The 23,942-nt window shown below is 44.8% G+C and overlaps 1 protein-coding gene across 1 annotated transcript; it reads right to left on the bottom strand.

Annotated features, from left to right (window-relative positions):
- Nucleotides 1–9,295: 9,295 nt before the first annotated feature.
- LOC125760241 (uncharacterized) lies at nt 9,296–23,360 on the bottom strand. Its single transcript, XM_049420068.1, has 7 exons — nt 23,131–23,360; nt 20,510–20,666; nt 17,565–17,677; nt 15,833–15,971; nt 13,301–13,468; nt 11,952–12,074; nt 9,296–9,490 (listed from the first exon to the last, which is right to left on the bottom strand). Exons 1-7 carry the CDS (start codon nt 23,349–23,351, stop codon nt 9,296–9,298), a joined length of 1,116 nt encoding a protein of 371 aa, XP_049276025.1. The 5' UTR covers nt 23,352–23,360.
- Nucleotides 23,361–23,942: the final 582 nt, after the last annotated feature.

A 23,942-nucleotide genomic window follows, 5' to 3' on the forward strand; every position in this document is an offset into this window, starting at 1 on the left:
ATGATGAACACCAATGAGCGTGTAGCGCCAGCGACATCGACACGATCGAAATGTGAAAGAAGAAGAGGTTAGGCAAGACCTCGAGCGACACGTGACACCAAGGCTGGCACGAACAAATTCAGAAAAAAATTAGTTGGTGTTGCGCTTCGGCGCTGGAGGAACGTTTGGTTGTCTTTCTCTTACATGTGCTGTACGAGCGCAAGCGAGGGAGTCCTTTAAGAAGACAGCGATGTCTTTTCGAGTGTACAACGCCTCTGACGTGCACACACCATCTGTGAGTCTGTGGCGATCCTGGCGCGAGACGAAAGCAATGTCCCCGAGTTCGCCCTCACTGGAAGCGTGCAACATTTTCGAGAATGGTTGTGAGAAAGACGGGAAGCTCTTCTGGCGTCTGCAGTCCGCTTATCTATATACAAGTTGTCTATAGAAAGGATGTTATGCTATGTAGGTAGCAGCTATATAATATCCTGTTATAAATCCATCATAAGTTTGAACGTTGAACTTTATTAGGGTTAACAATTCTCTAAATGTTTCTCTGGAATAAAAAATTACCATAGCTTGCACTAAGCCGCGCAAGGCAGGGTCACAGCAGAGCTGCTGGGCGTTTACCTCGTCCTAGTTTGGCTTGGCTTGGCAAGGATTTCCGCGGAACACGCAGCACAGTGCCAGCGTAAGCTGGCGGAGCGGCCTTCCTAAAGCCCGCTGTAACATCTCATAACGCGCCTGGATGCACTGTTGTGAGGTACCCACTATGCAATAAATCATCCCATTTTACAAGGTATCGAAGCACCCACTTCGCGTTCCTAAGGAAATATGTGGACCTGCCTAGCTGCACATTTTTTTGATGCTCTGGCAGATAATGAAAATAACTAAACATTGCTGACCCCTTTATAATGGGTGGTAAGCTTTAGACCACCCACTTTTTACGGAATTACCATGATGTCACGCCAGGTGTGATTCAGCTATTATGTCAAGCAATATTACATCACTCAACGCATCACCTCGCCACACATGGCGCTTGTGCAGCATCTTTTGCCAAAGAAGGTTCAAGCGCTGGCGTGGTTCTATCGTAGAACACTCGCTGCGTCAGAGAAGTCTTGGATTCGAATCCGCCTTGAACGCTTTTTTTTCTTTATCAATGCGGGCCATAGCCGCCGCAGAGACCGGCGTTCGGTGGCGGCGGTGGCGGACAACTGCGCCACCAAAATCGGCAGTTGTGAGCTCATAACGGCTTGCGCTCTAAAACAAAACAAAATATACCCCACGCAGCTTGCGCATTGTGTAATCGAAAGCGCCTTTGTGATGCCCATCAGCACAACTTCCCGTTGACGTGTATTCAGTAGGCGCGACTGAAGTAAATGTTCTTTCTAAATTCTCACGACCAAATATTCGTCCGGTTGGCCAACTTACATTTCCTGTTCTTGTCGCTCGCTGCTTCGACAGGAGGAAACTGACAGATTTGCACCAAGATTCTTAACACTGAGTAATGCGACATCGCTACCCACACTCTTTTCCGAACAACTGACGCAGTAATTATGATTATATGCTTAAAACAACGCTCTTTTTAATATATGTTGTTTAGGAGATATTAGCAATTTTTATATAGCGCGGGCTACTCCTTTTCACAAATAATGCGATACGTGAAAATCACAGCAATTAAATTCAATGCTCCAGCACTACTGGTTTCTTTCTGTCGCTGCTACCCAGCCTGCTACGCATCGCATGGCAACAGCTCGAAAATGCAAACAAAGCATGATTAGAGGGGAGAACGCAAGCGCTAGTAATAAACGTCAATAAACTACTGTGCATACGTGTACTTAACAGAGCACCGCATGGTGGCAACAGAATCGCAGCTACTAAAAAGACTACACGCCAGAAACGTTTTTTCCTAAACTTATCCTGACTCTCGGAAGTGGTTGGCAATAAAATAGGATGAGCTAGAAAAACCAAACGAACAAGCGCAGCCTGCACGCGTGGTTCTGGCAGCAGGCGTGTGATTTACGAACGCTTCCGCAAGAACTCGAAAACAAATAAAGTAGCCAAGCAGGAACCAGTGCACGAGCATGCTTCATAACAAAAACGGAAACAAAAACTTTGGTGAGTGGGGAGGGGTAGACGTGAAAAAAAACAGACAGGGATGTAGTGGTGTGCATGGTGTGAGCAGGAAGAGGAACAACGGCACACGGAGTTTCTGAAGATGTCTGGCTCCGTCTTAGGTGTCATAAACAGAAAAAGGAACTCTTTACTAATGTGGGGTAAGGAAAGCCTGGCTGGTCTGTCTCCAACGCTTTCTCTGACGGCTCATAAAAATAGTGAATAAAAGGGAGCCCTTACATTTTCCTTCTGCAAAAGTGAAAAAAAAATAACTTCACCGTACTAGAAGTTACACCTTCAGTGTGAAGAAACGCTAAGAATTCAGAAATATTACTTTTTTATTTGTGTGGGATGTAATTAGCGTATGTTAGGTGGTCCTGTACAACGGCTGAGAGGTAATAAGAGAGCGCATTTTTTTTTAACTTTCGGCTGATTGCCCGGGTGTCTCCTTTTGTACTCGCAACGATGCCCGGATGACCTCGTTTGAGCGCCCGGATGTCTCGTTTCAGAGCCTGGATGATGGCTCTGGCTTTTGTCTTTAATCACTTAAAGGCTAAAAACATTCCATACTTAAGAGTGAATAGAAATGTAATGGCATGTTCTAGCGCCGAACTCCACTCGCAGCAGAGCTATACTTTGCTCATTAGAGATATATAATGCGATGGTTCTGAAACTTTCTCCTGTCTACCTCTATCCCTATACGCTTTTTAATCGACGGGGAACATCAAAATAATAAATTCTGCGTCATCACATGCCAAAATCTCCATAGCTTTATGTCGCATGCCGTCATGAGTGACTCCTGGAACAATCTTTGTTACCTGGGTATACATAACGAGCTCATAAATATATGGAAGAAGATGTGGTTGCATTTCGCCTCTGTTTTGAATGAAGTCCCTGCAGCCGGGAATTGACGTCATGATATCATGCTTAGCAGCACAACGCCTCAGCTTCCCTGCCACCACGGTGCGTCGGCCCAGCACAGCGCAGTATACCAGTAAGAAGACCTAGAACTCTCCTCTTTGTTCCTCTGGGCTTTAGAATTGACTTGAAGTTTGTATAAGTTCCCATATTATAGCTTGGCGAATACGAGAATTGAAAGAATCTCATGGAGAACGTATTCATGGCATACAGTTTAACGAACGCTTCTCTTACGTAGAGACATCATTAACCTTTCCTTTACTCAATCGACCCACATCTCAGATCAAGAGTGTAGTCGTCCACGTTTTCTAAGAATCATGATTTTTTTCGTGTGCTGTCAAGAAGATAGAAACTGGGAAATTTTCCAGAAGGGAACACCAGTATTCCCTTTCAAATCGCAGTCTCGAAGACCGAAGTAAAGAGTTCTCAAGCAAATGATGTCCTTGCTGTGAAAGCACGGGACTCCTATATATTGTAGCGGATTTCTCCTCCATTAGCGAAAAACCCTCCGCAACAGAGTTTGTCGTAAATGTGAGAGCAAGCAACTTCACTCACTGAACCTTGTGCTCACTGTATCATCGTAAAGAGAAAAAAAAAATGGAGCGATAAATACACCATACAACGCACATTTTTCTATAGTCTGTTTGCAATGGCGCAGAATAATCTATTCCTCATTTGTGACTTCGAGGTCTCTAGTGTTGCTATGCAGACAGTGAAAGAAATGTGTGGACAACTCCGAAATGGCTATGGAAATTTATGCAAGATCATTGAAAGCAAAATGTATGCTCTTTCTTTAACGCTACAGCCTTTTCTCCTTTTTTTGCGCGCGCAAAGGAACACGGGACGGGAAAAACAGCAGAAAGGTCGTGCTGCCATTGCTTTTATGCTGTGTTCTTTCATGTGATGTAGCTGCTATGTATCGCCAATATGCTTAATCATATGCTTTTAATGCTATCTTTTTCTCTCTCTCTCATTTCTGTGTATATTGTCTCGATATATGTGGAACATTATACCACGGCATAGTTGTGGAACAGATTAATTCCAACTACTCGCCAAGGTAACCCTTTGACGATGTCGTGGAACGGCTGAACTCAAAGACGCGGGTTCGATCACAGCCGGGTCGATCACTGTTCGATGGGGAGTGAAGTGAACGAATATTCGTATACATAGCTCTAAGTAGGCTTTCGCAAACCCAAATTATCAAAGCTAGTCTCGGTGTGTGTGTTTAGGAAAATAAACACGCTTTTCTTCTGAAAGAACAAAATAAATGGCCTCTATTAACATGCCCTATATACGGAGACACTGATGAGAGGGCATGCCTTCGCATTCTTATCGAGCAAGTAGTTTGTTTTTTGTTATAATAGTAATGCTTGTGGAGAATAGAAGGCGAGTTTACAATAATTTGTACAAACGGGATTTTCTTGCCAACGGGATATGAAGTAAAGGGAGGTGAAAATTCACAAAATAAGTTAAAATGTGATGACTAACAGAAACTGATCTCCTCGCGTTTCAAAACTCTGTGTTCTAACTGCCCACCATGGCAGCTAAGCGCCCAAGCTTTGATTTCCGGCCTCGGTGGCTGCGGCCGCATTTGGATGGTGCGAGATACAAAAACACCCGCGCGTGTTAGCAGCATCTTGGTTTGAGCTAGTTGGTGAAGATTCATACTTCGCGGAAACTTCTCGGCGCAAACTAAAACACGTGCACAAAACACGATCCTGGTCACTGTGTTCCTTTGGGTTCGTGATTTAGTTCGCGTCGAAAAGTTTCCGTGAAATATGAATCCTCGTGTACTTTGATTTAGTTGCGCCATAGAAATCCTGGTGGTTAAAATTATTCCCTTGTAAGCCCCCTCCTCTCCCGTCCTGCAACATGCCTCACAACATCATAAACACCACAATTGAATTGTTTTGTTGTGACGTATACGGGCTCTAGAAAAATGTGCCAAAGAACATGGCTGTTGTTTGTGCTCGCGCTCGTTGCACTTGGTCGCTGATCGCTTCGTGTGTTTATCTTTGTCAAGGGCGTAAATGCCCAACGTACCGAACAACAAGCGCATACTACGTAACAGTGAACGCCTAGTCAAGCCAACCTTAACTAGGGGGTATTGTGTTATAGCGGTGATGTACGGCTGGCGTCTGCATGTTCTGTAACCCGAAACTTGTAGCATCCTCTTATTGGGCTTTGTGGTGGGTGGCTTCCATCACTGCCTTAACAAAATACAACTTTCGTGCATAGCGAATTTTCACTACTAAGTGATCGTACCGCCTCAAAGCGAGTACGCACAGAAGACAATTCATTTTTTTTCAACCATCCTAGCGCAATATTCCATCATTATCAGGTTTTGCATAGGGAGAAAATTGGCAAGCAAGCAAGAGCCCTATCCCTTTTTCTGTCGCCAAATTAATAATGGACACCCTAGGTACTGGATACGTACAAAGTTACAAAAAAAAAAAAAGAAAACAGCTAACGGAGGTCAGCTCCTAAGAGTTCGCGACTAGCACCAGTTCGGAAAGCTGAGCAGTCTTGCAACCTTTCACGACATCCCAATTAATATTACGCCACGCAGATCCATGGAATCCGATCGCGGTGTCGTATCTTACTCAGATCTGCTTGATCGAACGGAAACTGAACTTCTGTAAGGAAGGATGGATCAGAACGAGCCTAATGTGCTGCGTGTCGTCATTTTAAGAGACAATAAGAAAATTTCCACAAAACACGTATTTCGGACCTTTGCCACTGGTGATCAGCCAGAAACTATAGAGACCGGATTCACAAAGATTGTTGTCAGGCCATTTATCCCCCAACCACGGCGAAGCTTTCAGTGGGAAACATTCGGCCGCGACTCAGAGCGGCCGTGGTTGGCTAACCTTTGGAAGACCGCTAATTCATTTAAACATCCTCTCACGATTACGCTTTTTCAATAATCGATCCAGCCTAAACATCAAGTGTATTTTGTCTTGATGATCTCTATAACACTAACCACATGAGATATGTATCGAGTGGAAATTTTTTATTACCTCTTATCGGAACTAATTACGGATGACACGCTGCTTATTTATCTGCTTTATATATTTGTAACTCATTGCCATCCGTCATCAAATACTACACTTTGATAGGTATACTGAAAAATCAGTTAACTTCTTACTTACTAAATTCCTAGTTTTATATTTATATTTTAAAGAATATTGTTTTCGTTTACCATTACTTGATTTTCTCTTGTTCTATGACAACACAAATTTTACTGTAACATTGGTGTTATTGCTAATCAACTTATGCTTATTGGTTATCTTTGACAGGAGGTCTCTTTACAGCCTGTAGCTATCGGACGTCCATCAGTACACTTGTTCCGTACATTGTAGGTAACTGTTCTAAGTTCTTAAATAAACTTGAAGATGTGGAACGAAAGGCCACGCATTCGACCTATGCAGTAGTTATATAGTGCGAGAAGTGGCGTTAACATACGTAAAATTGCGTGGCAGAAGCGCAAGAACGCAGCGGGCGTGAGACGATCTGAGTTGCACAACGATTTGGTGGTTTAACGGTCCACCCGTTGCAAAACGCTCAGGGATAATTAATCAATAAAATATAAGACGGTGGCGCAAAACGGGACAAGGACGAAACAAGAAGAAGGGACGGATACAGGCGACGTATATTTTAACTATGCGCCAACTAGCCCAGCAACAAATTTTATTGGAATAAATAATCGTCATCAGCAGCAACAGGATCAAGAAACGGTGCGCATGAGTAAGTCCACGTAATGCCTTGCGGACAAGTAGTGGGTACTTCGCCAATTCGCAAAATGTTGAATTATGTCGTAGTACGCACTTCGCAACTGTACTTGCAGTAGAAAGTCCATAATAGTCTAATACGGCGAAAATCGAATAGGAAGCAAGCAAGCTCCTTTCCTCGTACTCGGTTGAGGTGTCCCCCGAGAAGCGAAGCCTGGCTAGCGATTGAGCAGGCGATGCAAGCGGGGCCCAATTACGCTATCGCGTTCTATCGTTGAAGGCGATGCTCAAGCGTCCTTCAAGTTTTTTCTAGCTCAATTTCATCATGCTATCATTGTATTACAGCGAAAGCTGTTATGAGATCATTTCACCGGCCGTTTTTGGCGCCGTAGTTGTCCGCCGCCGCCGCCGGTGTCCGTAACCAGTATCGCTCAAAATAAGAAAACAAACGAAATAAGAAAAAAATTCCAGGATGGAACGAGGTTCGAACCTGGGCCCTCTGCGTGGGAGCCCAGTATTCAACCTCTGAGCCATGCCGGTGCTTGAAACTGCTTTGCAAAAAGGTCCTATACAGGCTTCATGTCGGGAAGGAACCACATTAGCATATGTAATATAGCGTGGTAGAAGAGTAAAATAAGCACCAAGCGTCGCACAACGCGAATTCTGTAACCAGGCGTCACACAATGCGAATTGCGCAACGAGTAGGTTGTTGAATGCTTCCAACCCATTACAAAGGGCTCTGCCATAATTCTTCATCGTCATCAGGCACAACATCAACAAAGTGCGCCTAATGCCTTACATGCGTTTAGAAGGTACCAGGCTCTCCGTAGAATGAAGAAAAATGGCACAGTGCCTGCTGCCCTAATTCTCAAAAAATTACAATTATATATAGCGTAGCGGGTTCCTCGCAAGTGCACTTGTATTTGCCAAGGAAGCCTATAAGCGCACGATCCATTTCCTCGGGGTCTCAGTAAAATTACAATGATTTAGAGCGTAGTGGGTTCCTCGCAAGTGCACTTGTATTGGTTGCCAAGGAAGCCCATAAGCGCATGATCCATTTCCTCGGGGTCTCAGTAAATTACAATGATTTATAGCGCAGTGGGTTCCTCACAAGTGCACTTGTATTGGTTGCCAAGGAAGCCCATAAGCACATGATCTATTTCCTGGGGGTCTCAGCAAAGTTCTTCGCCCCCCCTTCCATCTCTCTCCCACGTCAACGTATGTTATACAACATGACGGGAGAGGGAAATAGCGACCGTGCGGCACCTAATGCAAAAACATAACTGGTGGGCCGTTTAAAGCTTCCAACCCATTACAAAGGGCTGAGCCATAATTCTTCATCGTCATCAGTCGTCGCGTCAAAAAAGTGCACATAATGCCTTACAGACGTGTAGCTGGTGCCTCGCTTCTCCACAGAATGACGAATAATGGCTTAGTAGGTGCTTCGCAACTTCACAAAAATTGTGATTTATGGCGTAGTGGGTACCTTTCTAGTTTACTTGTATCGTAGCCCCAAGAGGGCTTACAACGGGCTCTAGAAACGCCGCTCTTCCAGCTTTCGCTGTGACTGTGCTGCGGTTTCAGCGCAGGCCTGGCGTTTTTGTCTGTCCCCCGCCTTGAAATAATTATTAGCGCTCATGCTCACAGTTGCTGCTCTGTTGCTTAGAAACCAGTGAAGTTCCTGGAACACGATCGATTGCGAAGTCGACGTGCATGCGATAAATATGGCTGCACCGCACACATAATCCGAACCGCTTACACATAAAAAGTAAAACATATGTTTCGTCCATGTTTCAATGCGGCTCATGACGGTTTATCACAGTTTTGCGAGTGCCTTAGAAAATATGATTTATTTTAGACAGGAAGTTCAAAGGAATAAAAATGTTTCTGTAGTTAACCGGAACTCGTGGATGCAATTCCACCAGTAGTGGGAGCTAGCCATCTCTTTATATTAGACGGACACAAATATCCTTGACTATTAGGGTTTTTTCTTCACGCATACTACTGACCACACCAACTTAACCTCGTAAAATCGAAGGCTTGCCCAAAATATGCGCATTTGCAAAGAGTAGAAACTGGCGGCGGGCTGTATTTCCTAACAAAATGTCTTCCAGCCTATTTCTCGTTATCGAAAACCTCGGTTGGTTATCAGCAATGGGGGAAGAAATCTTGAAATCGCGCTCTCCTTGTGTTTTTTTCTCGAATTTAAAGATCAAGTGAAGTTGCAGGGTGGTACTACATATTAGGACTACAGTATAGCAGGCTAACAGTGAAATGACCCTCCATGGCAGCAAAAGACCAGGAAAACATGGTGGTACCTTGCAATAGCCATAAAATTAATCTAGTATATCTGTTAAGTGCGCGTACCTTTTTATTTTCTCTCCCTCTCTCTGCAGTGTGCTGGCTAAATTGACAAAAAAAGTCGCCACGCTCTTGTGAAATTCAGAGTGCTTCTACGCTTAAGTAGATGACAAAGGAGAAACAGCACACGGCGAAATATTCGGCATTTATTCGCCTGATCAGCGTATCCGTTACATACTACGGCCGAGCGCTCAGACCAGTTTTTGACACGCTTCCAGAGCATCGGGCGAAGTGAAGTTGTTTCTGAAGAAGTCCACCAATTTTCTTAAGAAATTGACTCGAGGGTAGGCACCTTTGCCGCACTGGTTTGTTGGGTCATCCATTTCGGTGCTATATATGATGAGACCGTATTTGATGCCATGCAGCTTCTTCCTGCCCCTGCAAAGCTGGGTGATGTGAATGAATTGCGTCAGTGTTGTTAAAATGATTCGTGCCCAATACGTAGGATCACTTAGAAAGATCGCACAATCCTTTATGGACATAGCACAGCGTTGATGAATGCACCTATCGCTGTCTATATTTAGGCTTACGGTGTCTGCAGTTTGCCGTAAAAATCGTGAACATCACTTTCAAACACAAATGACCGTATTAACAGGTGTAGCAATAATGGTCAGCCTATTGGCCCAAAACCTTAGACGCGACGCTTGTGGTTGAATGCGGCTTGCTTAGGAAGCAAAGTGACTTCGTCAAGTTTCTCATTGTAGATAGTGGCACACCTCTGGTAGATGGGAAAGCTGTACATCTTTGCAGGAGGGCTGAAACGTGAAACATGTGTCCCTTCAGTGCCCATAGCAATGTGTTTAAATATTCCTTTTTCCCTCGCGCTGTCACCGCTTGGAACGCGCTACCAGGTGAAGCTGTTAATATTACAAATATTGATGAATTTTGTTCTTTTGTGGAGCAGTTAACAGAGCCAGTATAGTTACATTTTGCTGTTCTTGTTGCGATAACGAAAAACGTGTTTTGCAGTGGTGCATTGTAATCTTTTGTACATATATATTGTTTCTCATGCGTAGTTTTTCAAGTGTTGTGCGTATCGTCCCTCAAAATATTGTATTTCCTGAACTTTGTACCTAATTGGTTACCTGTGATGATGTATGCCCGCTTCCTGTATGGGTCTGCAGAAGACCTACAGTATTGTTAAATAAATAAATAAATAAATAAATTTTCTTCACAACTAAAGCAGTGGTACCTGGACCAGTTGAAGTAAATGAGACAATGTCAAAGCACTAACACTAAACGATTAAAGGGCAAAACTAAACAGAAATAAAAATATAGCAACGAAAGAGCACTTTCGCCCCAACGGCACTGATACCCAAACTGTTTATCTCAGGCAAAAGAGAGGACGAGAAAATAAAACCAACGCAACACACCTCGATGTCCGTGATTTGTTTAGTGCGCTCATCGTCCCTAAGTTGATCCATGTAAAAGTAAGTTGGTTTTGGTTGGTGGATCAAATCAAACCGCGATACCTTGTTTAACTGGTGTGTCTTTCAGGTATGCGTAAAAGTTTCTTTGCACGCTTTAGTGAAAACTGTAGTTGTTGCTGTTACAAGAATTGCAGATACCGGTGTGCTCAGAAAGTAATGCAGCTATATCCGTTATCCGAACATTCCAAACAATCCAATGTGCGAATAGTCGAAGTATCATCACAAAAGCTAAAACTTCTTAAATGCTAACCCTTACAACATCCATGATCTCGCCATCCACCCTGCCACACCAGCTGTGGAGGCTTAACAGGCAAGACGCTTCGCTGTTAAGCTTGAGGACGCGAGTATGATTCGCGACCACGACAGCCGCTTCTCAATGACGTTGAAATGCAGAGACGCCCATGTAGTAAGATTAAGGAAAACGCTGAGAAACTCCAGGAAGTCGCGAGTAATCTGGAGTCCTCCCATACGGCGTGTATCAAGTTTATATTGTGATTTCCGCACGTACAATAAGATAATTTGATCTTTAAAGTGCTTCTTCCACGCACTACACGCATCCTGGAAGGCATTGACGGGTACTTTCTTTAAAGCATCTGTCCGTAGCGTTTCAATGCTTAATGCGTAGCTTTCTTTCTGGCTGTTCCTGATTCGCAGTAACATGAACGAGTCTATCAAAATCACGTCAGAAGGTGGATTGGACGGGGCATCACTTCCAATTTATACTTGGCAGGAAACTGTAACGCAAGGAGAGGTGTGGCTGGGAGCGTTGTCTTGGTATAACTGCCAGGTACCGGCGAAGTTCTTTCTCGATGGAACGAAACTTTGTTCTGCGTCTAGAGCCCATCTGCTTTGCTGGTAACGTCGTGCACAGCAGTTTTCAATATACTGAGAGTCTCTTCTATCAGTCGCACTCTCTTCTGAGTGTCGGTGTAGAGGGATCAAATAACACCAGACAAATGTTAGTTGATAAGTGTTCGGTGCTGGATTCATCATCCATCTCTTCTCGGAGCTCGAAACTAGAGAATATGACAGAGCCGTCACTGTAGGGTAGTTGAATTATTTCGAAGCGGGAAGCGCAGCTTGTTGAACTAGGCACATAACTTGGGCGCTTATAGCATTGACCGACTCTTGGTCCATCGCGCGTCTATTGAAAGGCTCGCGGAAGCAGCCATACTGAATTTCACATTGCTTGTATGGGAGTTAGCTAGGCAGCGCGGAATAAGCTGTGAGTCGCCTCCACTTGATTCGCCATTTAGAACGTGTTAGAACTAATGTGAGGACCGAGAAAAGTAACCGCATTTCTTTAGAGACACATAATTAGTAAAGTTGCGAGAAATTCGTTTCGGGTGTTACGCACAGGGTTGCATGGACTTTTGTCCTAGGCAGCCTGATTTTGTCTAAATGCGCGAAGGCTCACCTTGATCCCCAAGGACTTCGAATCATCAAAGCTGATAAATCTTCCTTCCCTCTGGCTCACGTAGTAAGGTGCGACAGGTTCACTTTCTTGAAAGCCGAACTCGTACTTCGTGTCCTTGCAGTACTGTGACGAAACAAAAGAAGAGGCGAACGCGCGGTTTGCTTTCAGAGATTTCACCGTCAGCGAAGGCTACATATGGGTGCAGTACAGCGGTTATTCAGCTGACAAGGCATTCCAGCATGCCAAATGACGCTGTTCATGCGGAACAGAATGCGGCACCAAGCAATCGGCACCCGAGAAGTTCTGGGAAGACGACCTGGATGGCCATGACTCGCTTGTGACAAGACGTTCTTTCTAAAGGGGTAGTACTTATCTTACACATGAAATGAAATAAGAATGGTTTTAGAATCGTTTATTAACCAATGGAGTGAATAAACGCGTAGCGTTAGAGCGTAAAGCATGAACGTTTCTTTGTTTCAATTGTCTTCACGTATGTACTGTCGGTCTCAGAATAAAACGAACCACGCGAGCGTGTGCCGAAATTCCTTTCAAGTGGCAAGCCACTTGCTGTCCGACAGCATTGCTGGGAAGGTGCGTGGAGAAGGTGAAGATGCATCCACGTATGTACGGGTATACGTCAAAAGTGTTTCTCTACAATGTATGTCATTTTTACATCAGGTAAAGCAAGCGTGGTCGTACGACCATTAATCAATGCGGCGTTCCATAAGCCTGTAAAGCATGCTCTCACTGTTAGTGCCTGGTGTCATGCAATAAAGCCAACTTCAACAAAGTGCGGTGTAGCATGCATGCATGTATGTACGCCTATAAGCCGAAAGTGCTTTTTTTCCGTATATGTTCTTTTACTTTTGCAAAACACTTGTTTCAGGTAACACATATGAGTTGGTACGAGAACCAAAGGTCGTACGACCATTAATCAATGCGGCCTCTCATAGGCCTGTAAAGCGTGCTCTCACTGTTAATGCTTTGCGTCATGCGACAAAGCCCACTTTACAATAGTGCAGTAGAGCATGCATGCACGTGTGGGTGCGTATAAGCCGAAAGTATTTTTTTACCATGTATGTTATTTTTTTATTTACAAAACACTTGTTTCAGGTTCTCGCAAGTTGGTTCCTACAAGAATTGAAGGTCGTACGACCATTATACAATACGGCGCATTGTAAGCCTGTAAAGCGTGCTCTTCCTGTTAGCACGAACTGTTCTGCAACAAAGCCAACTTATCTAAAGGGCGGCATTGTCTTGTAAGTGCCGTTAGACTTTTCCTAAGCTTCCAAATGCCTACAATTGCCAATGTGCCAATTAGAGTTGTAGCGTTGAAGTCTATCACTTACGTCCATGATGGGAACCTCTAACGCCTCTTTGCTGGGTAGCATTTCCGCTTTGTAGGCGTAATTCTCGTCCGGAATGTATCGCTTGGCAGCCATAGTTACGGTGATGTAAAAGGAAGTGCCGTTCATGTTCGTAGCATGGAGATGTCGAACACCCTTATGCGCCGTTCTCTGCAGCAAGAAAAAAAAAGGAAGAAGATCAACGAGGTGAATCTCCTGAGAACCCGACTGCACCATTTTCTTAAAACACGCGGTAGACGAGCTACACCATTTCGGTGATTTTTTTGCATATAAAAAGACTAAGCAGGTCTGTCCTAGACCCCCCGTTTTTCTTAAATGTCCTTACAGGAGCGCAAATGCATGTGACAAGATTTATTTTGTTAAATTTTTTTGTCCTCTTGTCGTTATATTGCACTTTCTCTCTGAATTAGGCTTTTCCGGTGTATATACTCTCGCGGTCATTTTTCTGGATTCTCCGCTACCTAAATATTTTTCAATTGCATCGATTATTAGCCTTTATATGGCTACCGGTCTAAATATTTACATGAGTTTTCTGCGTTATATATACTGGCGAATAAGAACAAATCAATTCAACAAAAAGGGAGGATGACCAAAATGCTTCGTTCTTCCTCCTGCTCCTTTGGCTTGTACCTTGGGCTTTTATTCTATTTAGCTGCGACACGTAGCAAACAAGCCGCAGCCAGCGTCCTTTTGCTTTCGGCCATTTTGCGTTAGTCTGTCATTGCACACCGCTAACTAATATGTGTTAACGAAAACAGTGACGTTCCCTTCCCTTCCTCGCTTCTGTTTGCGTTCACGAAGTGACAACACTGGTGGACGTTCTTGAGGTTTGAAGCGTCGCTAATATCCCCTCATACATATCAGGGAGGGTCGCGAAGACCTAAGAGACTCCTATAACTTTTCGCATTAGCGATAAGAAATCATCCCATAAAAACATATGTCTACGACATGCAATTGGATTTCAATATGGGGTTGTACCTTTAGGTCGCGAAAGATGACGTGGCTATTACATGGAAGAGGGAGGGAGGTGGTTAGGGTGGTGTACATCTTAGCTATTTGCCACCGCACACGAATAGCGGATGGACTTGAGGAGCGTGCGAACTTGAACAGAGGATGGACTTGAGGAGCGTGCGAACTTGAACAGAGAAAGGATGGAGGGAAGGGAGAGGAAGGGAGAGCAATCTAGCAATACATTGTGCCGCGTGTGGATGGACCCCAAACTTTCACCAGACGCGCATCGTGCGCCGGTATAGTGATAATCGCGCCCGCGAAATATATGAAGGCTTCGCCATCCATGAGGCAGGTCACTCTTGTATCAGCACCCCTTCTGTCGCACTAACTGACAAAGAGATTAACTATCTTCGCAGTTGAGCGTTCCACGCTTCGTTGACAAGCCCGGCAGGTGCGCGTGTGCTAGAAATATCCTCTCCCTTCAATCCAGCAATTCCCTGTTCAAAAAGCGTATATATTTGCACCGCAAAAATAAACGCATTTGTTGGTAGTCAGCGCTGGTCCCGTTTCATCTGTCTCGTCCTTGTTTATTCGCGCTGTTTTTTACTATGTAAGCGGATGGACATTCATGCGAGCACCGGCCACAGCGCACCGCATTCGTTCGTATCCAGAACTTAGCACGTGACATAAAAATACCGAAGGTGCACTCACAATGCGTAATTTCGGGTATATTTAAGGCTGTACGACGCATGTGCATTATAAAAATTAGGTATTCTGAAGAAAGAGTCGTAGAAACAACTGAATTGCGCGACAGAAGGATTGCTTGATTACTGCCTTACTACTTGCGCAACTTTCCCAGCATCGCCTGATTAGATAGGTTCCCTGAGGGTGCTGCCATACTGCGATCGCAGCGCCGACGATCGCCTATCACCTCGCATGTTTCTATGTTATGTGCGAGTGTACATGACACTGCGAACCAGAGTTCTTCAATCATACGAGTTACAAAACTCCCCACAGTCCTAATGTATCAAAATTCGAACGCGACGTTGGCCGAAATCGCGAGGGTCCGCCGATTGTCGCGTCATCTGTTGACCAAAAATTATACCGATAAACCCTCGTGACAACGCCATCACCGCGTGTGGCGTTGAGGAGCTTGCTGGGAGCCCACGCAGGGGGTGGCGATCTTTTGTTTTATATTGCTGCTACCAAAAGGCACGACAATCTGCGGGCTCCCCCATAATAGTCCATGAGCATGTCCGTGTTCCGGAACGCAGTTTCTGAACTGGTAAGATTAAAGAATTCTAAATGCGAACCTTAGGTATTGGCGAGGAATTTCAGATACACAGCGGCACGTTAGGATCACTCTAATTCGCACAATTACTACCCCGCAAATCAGCTGCTCGTACAGCACAGCCATCCACACACAGAATTGCGAGGGAGACGGAGGCTCGGTGCGCTAGTTCTAACTGCGCTCCTCCTCATCTTCAAGTAAACAGCCCAGAGACTTAGCTACTAACTTCAAAACGCTCAACAAAGCTGTGATTTAGAACAGAGCCTACTTACCAAGTAATACATGTACGCGTGGTCTGGCATGTTCATGTTGACCCAGAAGGTTGGCGGCATCATCCGGCCTGAGTTCCAATTTCGATCGTCTTCGATAAGGTGCCCCAGAAACCCTATGCCATCGAGCCACATAACGGTCCTGGCGCGTGGTAGAGAAGCGTAGAAAGGAGTGTTTTAGCGCGAGTAATTACGACTATCCTCATAGTTGTAATGAGACTCATAACGCGAAATACTGGACAGTAAGACTACACCCGAAATAACATGCTCGGGAAACGCGCAGGATAAAAAATGTGTTATTTCTGACGAATTTATTAAGAGCTCCACATGGAGACCACTGCGCCCCTGACTTTTTTCTCTGGGGAACAATGACTATCAGAACGTTAGAAAATACTTCTAGTCCAATAACCGCACCCGCCCACAGCCGCAATTTTTTAAGGGCATTGCATCGTTCTATTGAACGAGTCTCTAGTTGATTGTTCCCATGGTATTCTCATTGACTTGGTTGGCTTCGCTTCCCATTGGTCACCTCAACCGTGCCGAGAGGGAAGGAATGTCTGTGCGCGTGGTATTGGGTGCCTGAAACCCTCCTAGAATGCGTACATGCTGCAAGTGTATTTTCGAAGTGCCCACTACGCCATAATAGACCATACTGATAATCAGTGAAGTGCTCACTGCGCGTCTGTAAGGCCATACGCGCAGCTTCACAGCTTGGTGATGTCGTTGCTGATGTTTATGATTAATTATGCCGGAACGCTTTGTAATAGGTGGGCCTCAAAACGACCCATTCCTTGTGCATTCGACATGGTGTGACGCCTGGTGCTATCCTACGCTACTGCCACGCAATAGTGCACCTGTTAACGAGACTCCTCGCACAGCACGACACCTTTATAGGTTTTTTTCTCGAAACAGTTTCAATCAGTGGCGTGGGTTTGTGATTAAACACCTGTCTGCCACGCAGAAGGTCTTTGTTCGAATCCCACTAAGCCGAAGATCTTTATTCACTATTTTTTTGCATCTATCTCAATTTTCGCTCACAAACAGCGACGCCGACACCGGGATTTCAGCAAAACGAGCCATTTAACACAATCGCGTTAAAATGCACCATAGCCCATCTGGACGTATTTAAATGTGCGCTAAGGAGCGCCATCAGGGCAAAATTATGTTGTAGACCTACGATACGACGGTCCTCATAATGACGTCATGGTATAGGTGCATAGATACCCTGTATTTAGTTGCACTGGTGTCTATCCACTGGACTGAGTGTTCTATGTTACCAGATGGCATCCGAAACAGCATTCGCCTTCCTTGTTCACTGCCCCTTGTGGCTCAAGCATTCAAGATAAACGAATGCACGTGAGTTTATTGAATTGAATAGAATAAGAAGACGGATACTATACTCTCACACTCTTGATATAAACACTGTGACACTGTAATGCTGTAAACACTGTTAAATAAACTGCTGTGGAGGGCCATGTCGATATGCTTTTACCGAGACGCCCAACAGCCGCATGCAGATCGACGATTCAGCACTCTAGCATAACCTCGAAAAGCGAGGACGAGCTAGGTGCCGATCAGCTCGACTGTCTCTCTAGCCTAGCACTACTAGTGCAACCGACGAACTGCTTTTTTTCTACAAAGTCTGTTGACGTAAAAAAAAAAACGAGTGATACATTTGAAAAGCGATTCCAAAGACCAGTTATATGTTTCCGTATCAGTTCGATAAAATACTCACTTCAGTAGTTTTGCAACAAGTGTCGTCCCATACATTGACGCAAGGGCCCCAGTGAAGATGTAGTAGTGAGGGCGATTCGGCCTTATCTCTTCTTGCACGATCGTTTTTATGTTCTGCGAAAAAAGAACAAAACAAAAAAATCGAAGAGTAAAGCTTCCACTTCCACGGGAGATGTAAAAGGCCCATCATCAGGTATAGACATTACAAACGAACAAGCACGTCGCGTAAATTGGTCAACGGCAATCCTGCCTGAGAAGTGCGTCACGCCTGCAAGGCAAGTTAGCAGCGAGTTTTCATGCCGCGTCCATCAAAAAGCGTGAAACCTTGTACAATGCGGCGATGAGCGTATGCAGCCGTGTATCATCCAAAGAACGCTTGGAGGCGTTTATCATTCGAAGTGTTTCCCTGGCGTTTGTTCTTTCTCGGGAGAAACAACCAGATGGTTTCTAGCACAAAATAAAAGCTCGATTCCGAGGTTATTTGAGTTGGTATACAAGTTAGTTATGTTACCGATTCAGGCAACAATTAAAGTTTGCTAATTAGAATCAGTGAATTTATTAATCATTCGTAATGGAAAAATATCAGTTGTAATGTACATACGATCACCGCTAATATGCAGCAGGTAGAACTGTCCTAGAGCGCTAGGTATTAAAGACGGACGCCTTACCTACTTTTTAAGGGAGATTGCGCCTGGAGATAAAGAGTGGCTACGTAACAGGAATTTCTCGGAACGCCGCAGATCACGGCCCGTGTATCGTGTTCTTCTAATCCGAAGGACAGAATGCGAATACGTATGCCACGAAGCAAAATAGGAAAAGATGTGCGGAGAAAGGGGAGCGGTAAGAAGGCGGTGCTCATCACATGAACATGATCCGCCGTCAGCAGGGAGTACGGAGAAAGAGAGTGAGTGAGTGAGTGAGTGAGTGAGTGAGTGAGTGAGTGAGTGAGTGAGTGAGTGAGTGAGTGAGTGAGTGAGTGAGTGAGTGAGTGAGTGAGTGAGTGAGTGAGTGAGTGAGTGAGTGAGGCGGTGCTCATCACATGAACATGATCCGCCGTCAGCAGGGAGTACGGAGAAAGAGAGTGAGTGAGTGAGTGAGTGAGTGAGTGAGTGAGTGTGTGTGTGTGTGTGTGTGTGTGTGTGTGTGTGTGTGTGTGTGTGTGTGTGTGTGTGTGTGTGTGTGTGTGTGTGTGTGTGTGTGTGTGTGTGTGTGTGTGTGTGTGCGCGCGCGTGTGTGTCCAATTAGGCAGTGAAGCTCATCTACTGGAGAGACTATAGCGGCTAGTGTGATTTAATCTAGTATGTCCATGTGGAATAATTAAGAGTCCTAAAAAATTCCGCAACAGTGCTCTCACTGGATAGTGTCATAGATAACAATATAGTAACGTCAGGCAGCGGACACGTGTTGGACGACTGTTTGTACACTCCCTATACCGATTGAAGATACACTGATGATTGAAGAACCACGGCGTCGGCATGTGCCCATACAGCGACCATACTTAAGCGCTCTAATACATCTTTTACAGGATGTCGCGTGCGACATAATAGATCGGTACTGAACCGTTTTCAATGGAACAATTCTCGAACAATTAAAACTACTCCTTTTCCATGGCTCATTCGACCGACAGTCTTTCCACTGGGAAGAAGATTTCGTTAGTGGTCGGAATTTAACCGTCAATGCAAAGGCTCTTAACGCAAATATCGCGTACTTTCCCGCAACTCTTAATCAGTTCGTGATTCAAAGCTATTTATAACTCTTTGAAACGCACGTGGCTATCGCGAAAAGGTTCCGTGCGTCTGAGTGGAGTAAATGGTGTGAGGGAACGGCCGGTTTGGAGCGTGCGGCTTTAGTGAAACGCGCGCTGCAGACCAGTCTTATTCGAGTTCAGGAAAGACACTCATTAATGCTACCCATATAACGTGGAGTGGGGGGAGGGGGGTACGGGGGGGGGGGGGGAGAACGGGTAGTGAAATATAAAATAGTGGAGCAGAGAGACGACGTTTTGAGATGAGAACCCGTACAGTATCGAGCTCATGGTCCGGCTGGCAATCTCTCCATTACAAAACCTGTGGGCACCCGGCTGCACTGAGAATCGAACACATTGCATCCCGCATTCGAGGCGGACGCTCCACCATATGACTACCGCGTTGGTCGTCTGGAGGACACCCCTCGTCTTCTTCCGTCATCCTAGACGTCTGCAGCGGTTTAAGGAAAAGATTGATTAGAGCGTACGCCTGCAGTGTTGGAGGCACTGACTTCATCTTTTCGCAGTGCCGCCGGAACCCCCTCCGTATTTCTTTAATGACGAAGGAGATACGCTGGCATGACACTCGGTGCTGAGGGTTCTTGTATCTCGACAGGAGGGCATCTCATTTCGACGCACTCCTTGTTTCAATTCCCTTCACCCTCTCCCAACGACACTACGCCGTGCTCTCTTAAGTGTTGCCTAAATGGGCTTCTTTCCTAATTTCAAACCACTATCTTTCTCGTGGGTGAGAGAGGAGGAGAGTGGTCGCTTGCCATGCCCGTTCACGGTTTTACAGCAAGAACGGCTGGCGTCACCACCATAACGCGTACGCCACACGAAGCTGGTGTCACTCATGTTAACACCAAAACACACCCGAGCACAATAAACCCACTGTGGTGGGTTTTCCAACTGGGTTTATAAGTATCGCCACCTAAAGTTACATTTACAAATGGACTGGTTAACAACTATAGCTGCTTCCAGTTGTCATCGACGCATTCTTTTTTTTCAACGTCCTTTTGAAACGACTATAGAAAACAATGCCTATTTGACTGCATATTATTAAGGTCTCAAGGCGTGTTACCAATGATCACTAAACATCACAGAAAGTTCACATGTTTACTAGCCCACTTTCTCATTCTCTAGTGACAGCAAGCTCGGGGCCGCCATTATTTTTCCAGTAAAAGGAAACCGTCACTCACTTTCAGGATCTTAAACAGCAGTGTCATGTTGACTTCCGTCACGAGGTAGATATTTGTTGTCAAGAATCCCCAGTGGTAGACCTTTTTTCCCCACAGCTCTTTCACGGTTTTTTTGCTGACAGGATCCTTCAATATCTCAGCGGTCTTCAAGTGACACCTGCAGCACACAAAAAAAGCGTGATCCTATTGCTCCATTTAGGTGTTTCTATTGCGCTAGGCTCTACTCTTTGGTGACCTTTTGATTCATTTCGGTACACTTTCGAGTTAGAGAAAACAATCCTGTAGTGGGTATCATACCTATAAGTAAACTGTCTGCTCTTTTAAAGAATTCATTCAATTAATTTAAGCGCACTCCACGAGTTGAGCTGCGTTTCCCTCTGCGTGGCCTCCGCAATCAACTCAGGCAGTACGCCGTCGCACTGCCGAAACGGATGGCGAAGGCCATGTAAAACGAAGCGCGTAGTTGAGAACTGCTTCACCATCTGCCGCAACAATCCCTGCTGTTCCCTAGAAAAGCGTCTGCTCTCTTCGATTATTTCCTTCGTTCGATATTCATTAACTATCATAACAGTTAATTGACCATTACCTTGAATAAACTTATGCTCAGATATCAAATGTGTCCTACATAACACTTAACTTGAACTATCTTAAATAAACTTAGGCTACGATATCAAATATGTCCTATACAACACTCAACTTGAACCATTGCATGCTTCCTACATGACCTTTTATTTTTTATTGGGGCTTCGTTTCATTGGAGCCAACGCTGAACTTCCGGTTGGCTGGGGGCGAATTCCGGTGTGCTCCTTGAAAAACATATTGTCGCTATTTGCTAGCGCCATAAAAAAACGGTTGTTGCGTCATAGTATAAATACAGAATACATCTGTCGTAGAACGCACGTGATGAAATAATTTAGCGTTATGTTTCATGCGTGTGTTTCCCTTTTATACTCGGGACACGTTGGAGTGTTGCAAGACGCAGCTTGACTGTTTCTCTTTCACGCCAACCTGTATTTCACGCAAACAACAGCGACGTCAACCTCACGAAATGCACCATGAAACATGACATATAGGTCTGCTATAGCGCGAATTACCCTCACTGCTCTGTGACTCACGTCAAGTGTAAATTAATGTGGGTGTGTCGTCTTAATAACTCAAAGAAGTTGCATACAACTTCATTTTTTTCCCCAAGCAGAAGATTGGATTGGAATTGTCCGCTTGCATTTTATGGCTTTATGAAGCAATTACGCCACGTACCCTTTTACTCCGCCCAACCAGAGCTAATTTATTGGCTGCGCATAATTTTCTTAAAATTCAATTAAATCCTATTTTCACTGCATATTATGCCCCTGACGGATGTATATGCATCAATTTTTTTATATATGCATACTATTTTTATGTTTTTCAAAACCGGTATATCGGGATTATTACAAAGCTCTTCATCGATTGACGTATTTCAAATAAATTGCAATGCAAAAATTTTTCCCAATGATTCTTATCTGTGTATGCTAAGTCTTATCTTTTTTCCTTCATCGTAGTGTACTCCTCCGCTTTTATTGCCTTTCGTGCGTCTAAGGTAACTGAATATATAAATGTATATTCTACATCTGTAAAGACACAGTGCAGGCGTGACCTCACGAAGAGAAAAAAAAAACCTGAAATGGATTACGGTCACATCAATAGTTATCGATGCGACCCTAACCCTTTCATTAGGTTTCTGGTAGTGTCACCCGCACGTCGGCGTTCGTGTGCACTAGTATATTGTCTGGGTTAACTCTTTTTCGCACGTTCAGAAGCAGATCTCAGAGGCCACATAGAGAGAAGCACCTGGTTGAGGTCTGCTCCGCTAAATGCAGCAGCGACCTCAGAGGCTCACATGTAGTCTTTCAAGAAACCTAATTAATTATTTTCAATAATTATCCTGACAGATAATCGCTCTTTATTTTAAGTCACATTGTGCTGCAGCATCATACGCATCCATAAACTCACAGGGTCCCTCTGCATTCGCCTAGGATGACTGGAAGGCGAAATACAAGTTTTTCTTTTTATTCTTAGTGGATTGTATTGATTCCCCCGCCCCGGAATGTTTTCTGCTCCTAGAGTGGTTTTGCTATGCCTCCGGAATCGAAGGCATTGCAAGCTTCCTGCAGCTCCCGTGCCTCTGGGATCGGCCCGCATATGACCAAGCGAGGATGTTTTGTGATGACGCCATAATGCGACGTCTTAATGACGCCACGATGGCGTCATGATGGGCTCACAAATTTTGATGACCTGAGACGTCAACACACAATTTTGTGCATTACTCGTGTTGACACTACCGACGTCGGCGGTCACTTTTCTCGTCCGATGAGGCATCTAAGACTTCAATATTAATGACTCCTAACTTGAGCCGGAACAATAGATTTGTATTTTTAGTAGATTTTTTCTGAATATTGGGAAAACCGGAAGTAAGTGCCCGACCGGATATGTTTGGACAACAAACAAGAGTTGGCATTATTGTCTGTTAGTTCTCATTAATATTGTGTCTAACAAAGAAAAACGAGCCCTTAAAAGTCGTCTTCTTTCCAACAAACATGAGTGTCACTCGGGGATCGTGCAACTAAAAATACAACTAGTCTCACGAGTGGTCTAGGCTGACTCCGTGTTCGGTCTTCGCCTGCTTGGCGGCCACTGCCAGGAAGGCATCCAACACCGCGTTGTACTCTCCGCCTTTGTCCTTCAAGAAAGCATGCTTGTGCTCCAGCGCCCGGAAGAAGCTGAGGTCGCACACTCCGTCCTCGGGAAAGACGAGGCCAGGCTTGAAGGTGGCCTCGAACATGCAGATCAGTGGCTTCTTCCACATGGGAGTAACTGGAACAGCGAGAGCTCGACAGGTGATGTTTTCTAGGCGAGTTCACACAAACATCTTGACATACCTTTACATATATATACCTTGATGGGTTGGGATCATGCACGTTTTGTTCATGAGACAGGATATGGAATACATAAGAATAAAGAATGAAATAGTCCATATGATTGTAGAACGATATATAAGAGCATCGCAATGTGCTCTGTGAACACCCTAGCAGTTGTCGCTGGTGCTTCCTGGCATTTTCTAGTTTTAGTTATTTTCGATTTTTGTCTTTGGCCGCCATATTGGCTGTCATTGACGCCGATTCGCGCAATTTCGCTAGATTCTCTGAGGAAGGCTTCTCCACCAGCCGAAACTGTTAGGAAGCATCATTAGCTACTTTGTAGTAAAATAAATGCACACATATACCCTATAAAGTGGACGGGGGGATGGCCGCCGCGGTAGCTCAGTTGGTAGAGCATCGGACGCGTTATTCGAAGGTCGCAGGTTCGGTCCCTGCCCGCGGCAAGCTATCTTTTCGTCCACTTTTCTTTCTTCACAATTACCTTACATTTACTACTAAAACATCCCCTATACTTTCCT

The sequence above is a fragment of the Rhipicephalus sanguineus genome, chromosome 10, assembly GCF_013339695.2.
Source record: "Rhipicephalus sanguineus isolate Rsan-2018 chromosome 10, BIME_Rsan_1.4, whole genome shotgun sequence".
Classification (NCBI taxonomy): Eukaryota; Metazoa; Arthropoda; class Arachnida; order Ixodida; family Ixodidae; genus Rhipicephalus; species Rhipicephalus sanguineus.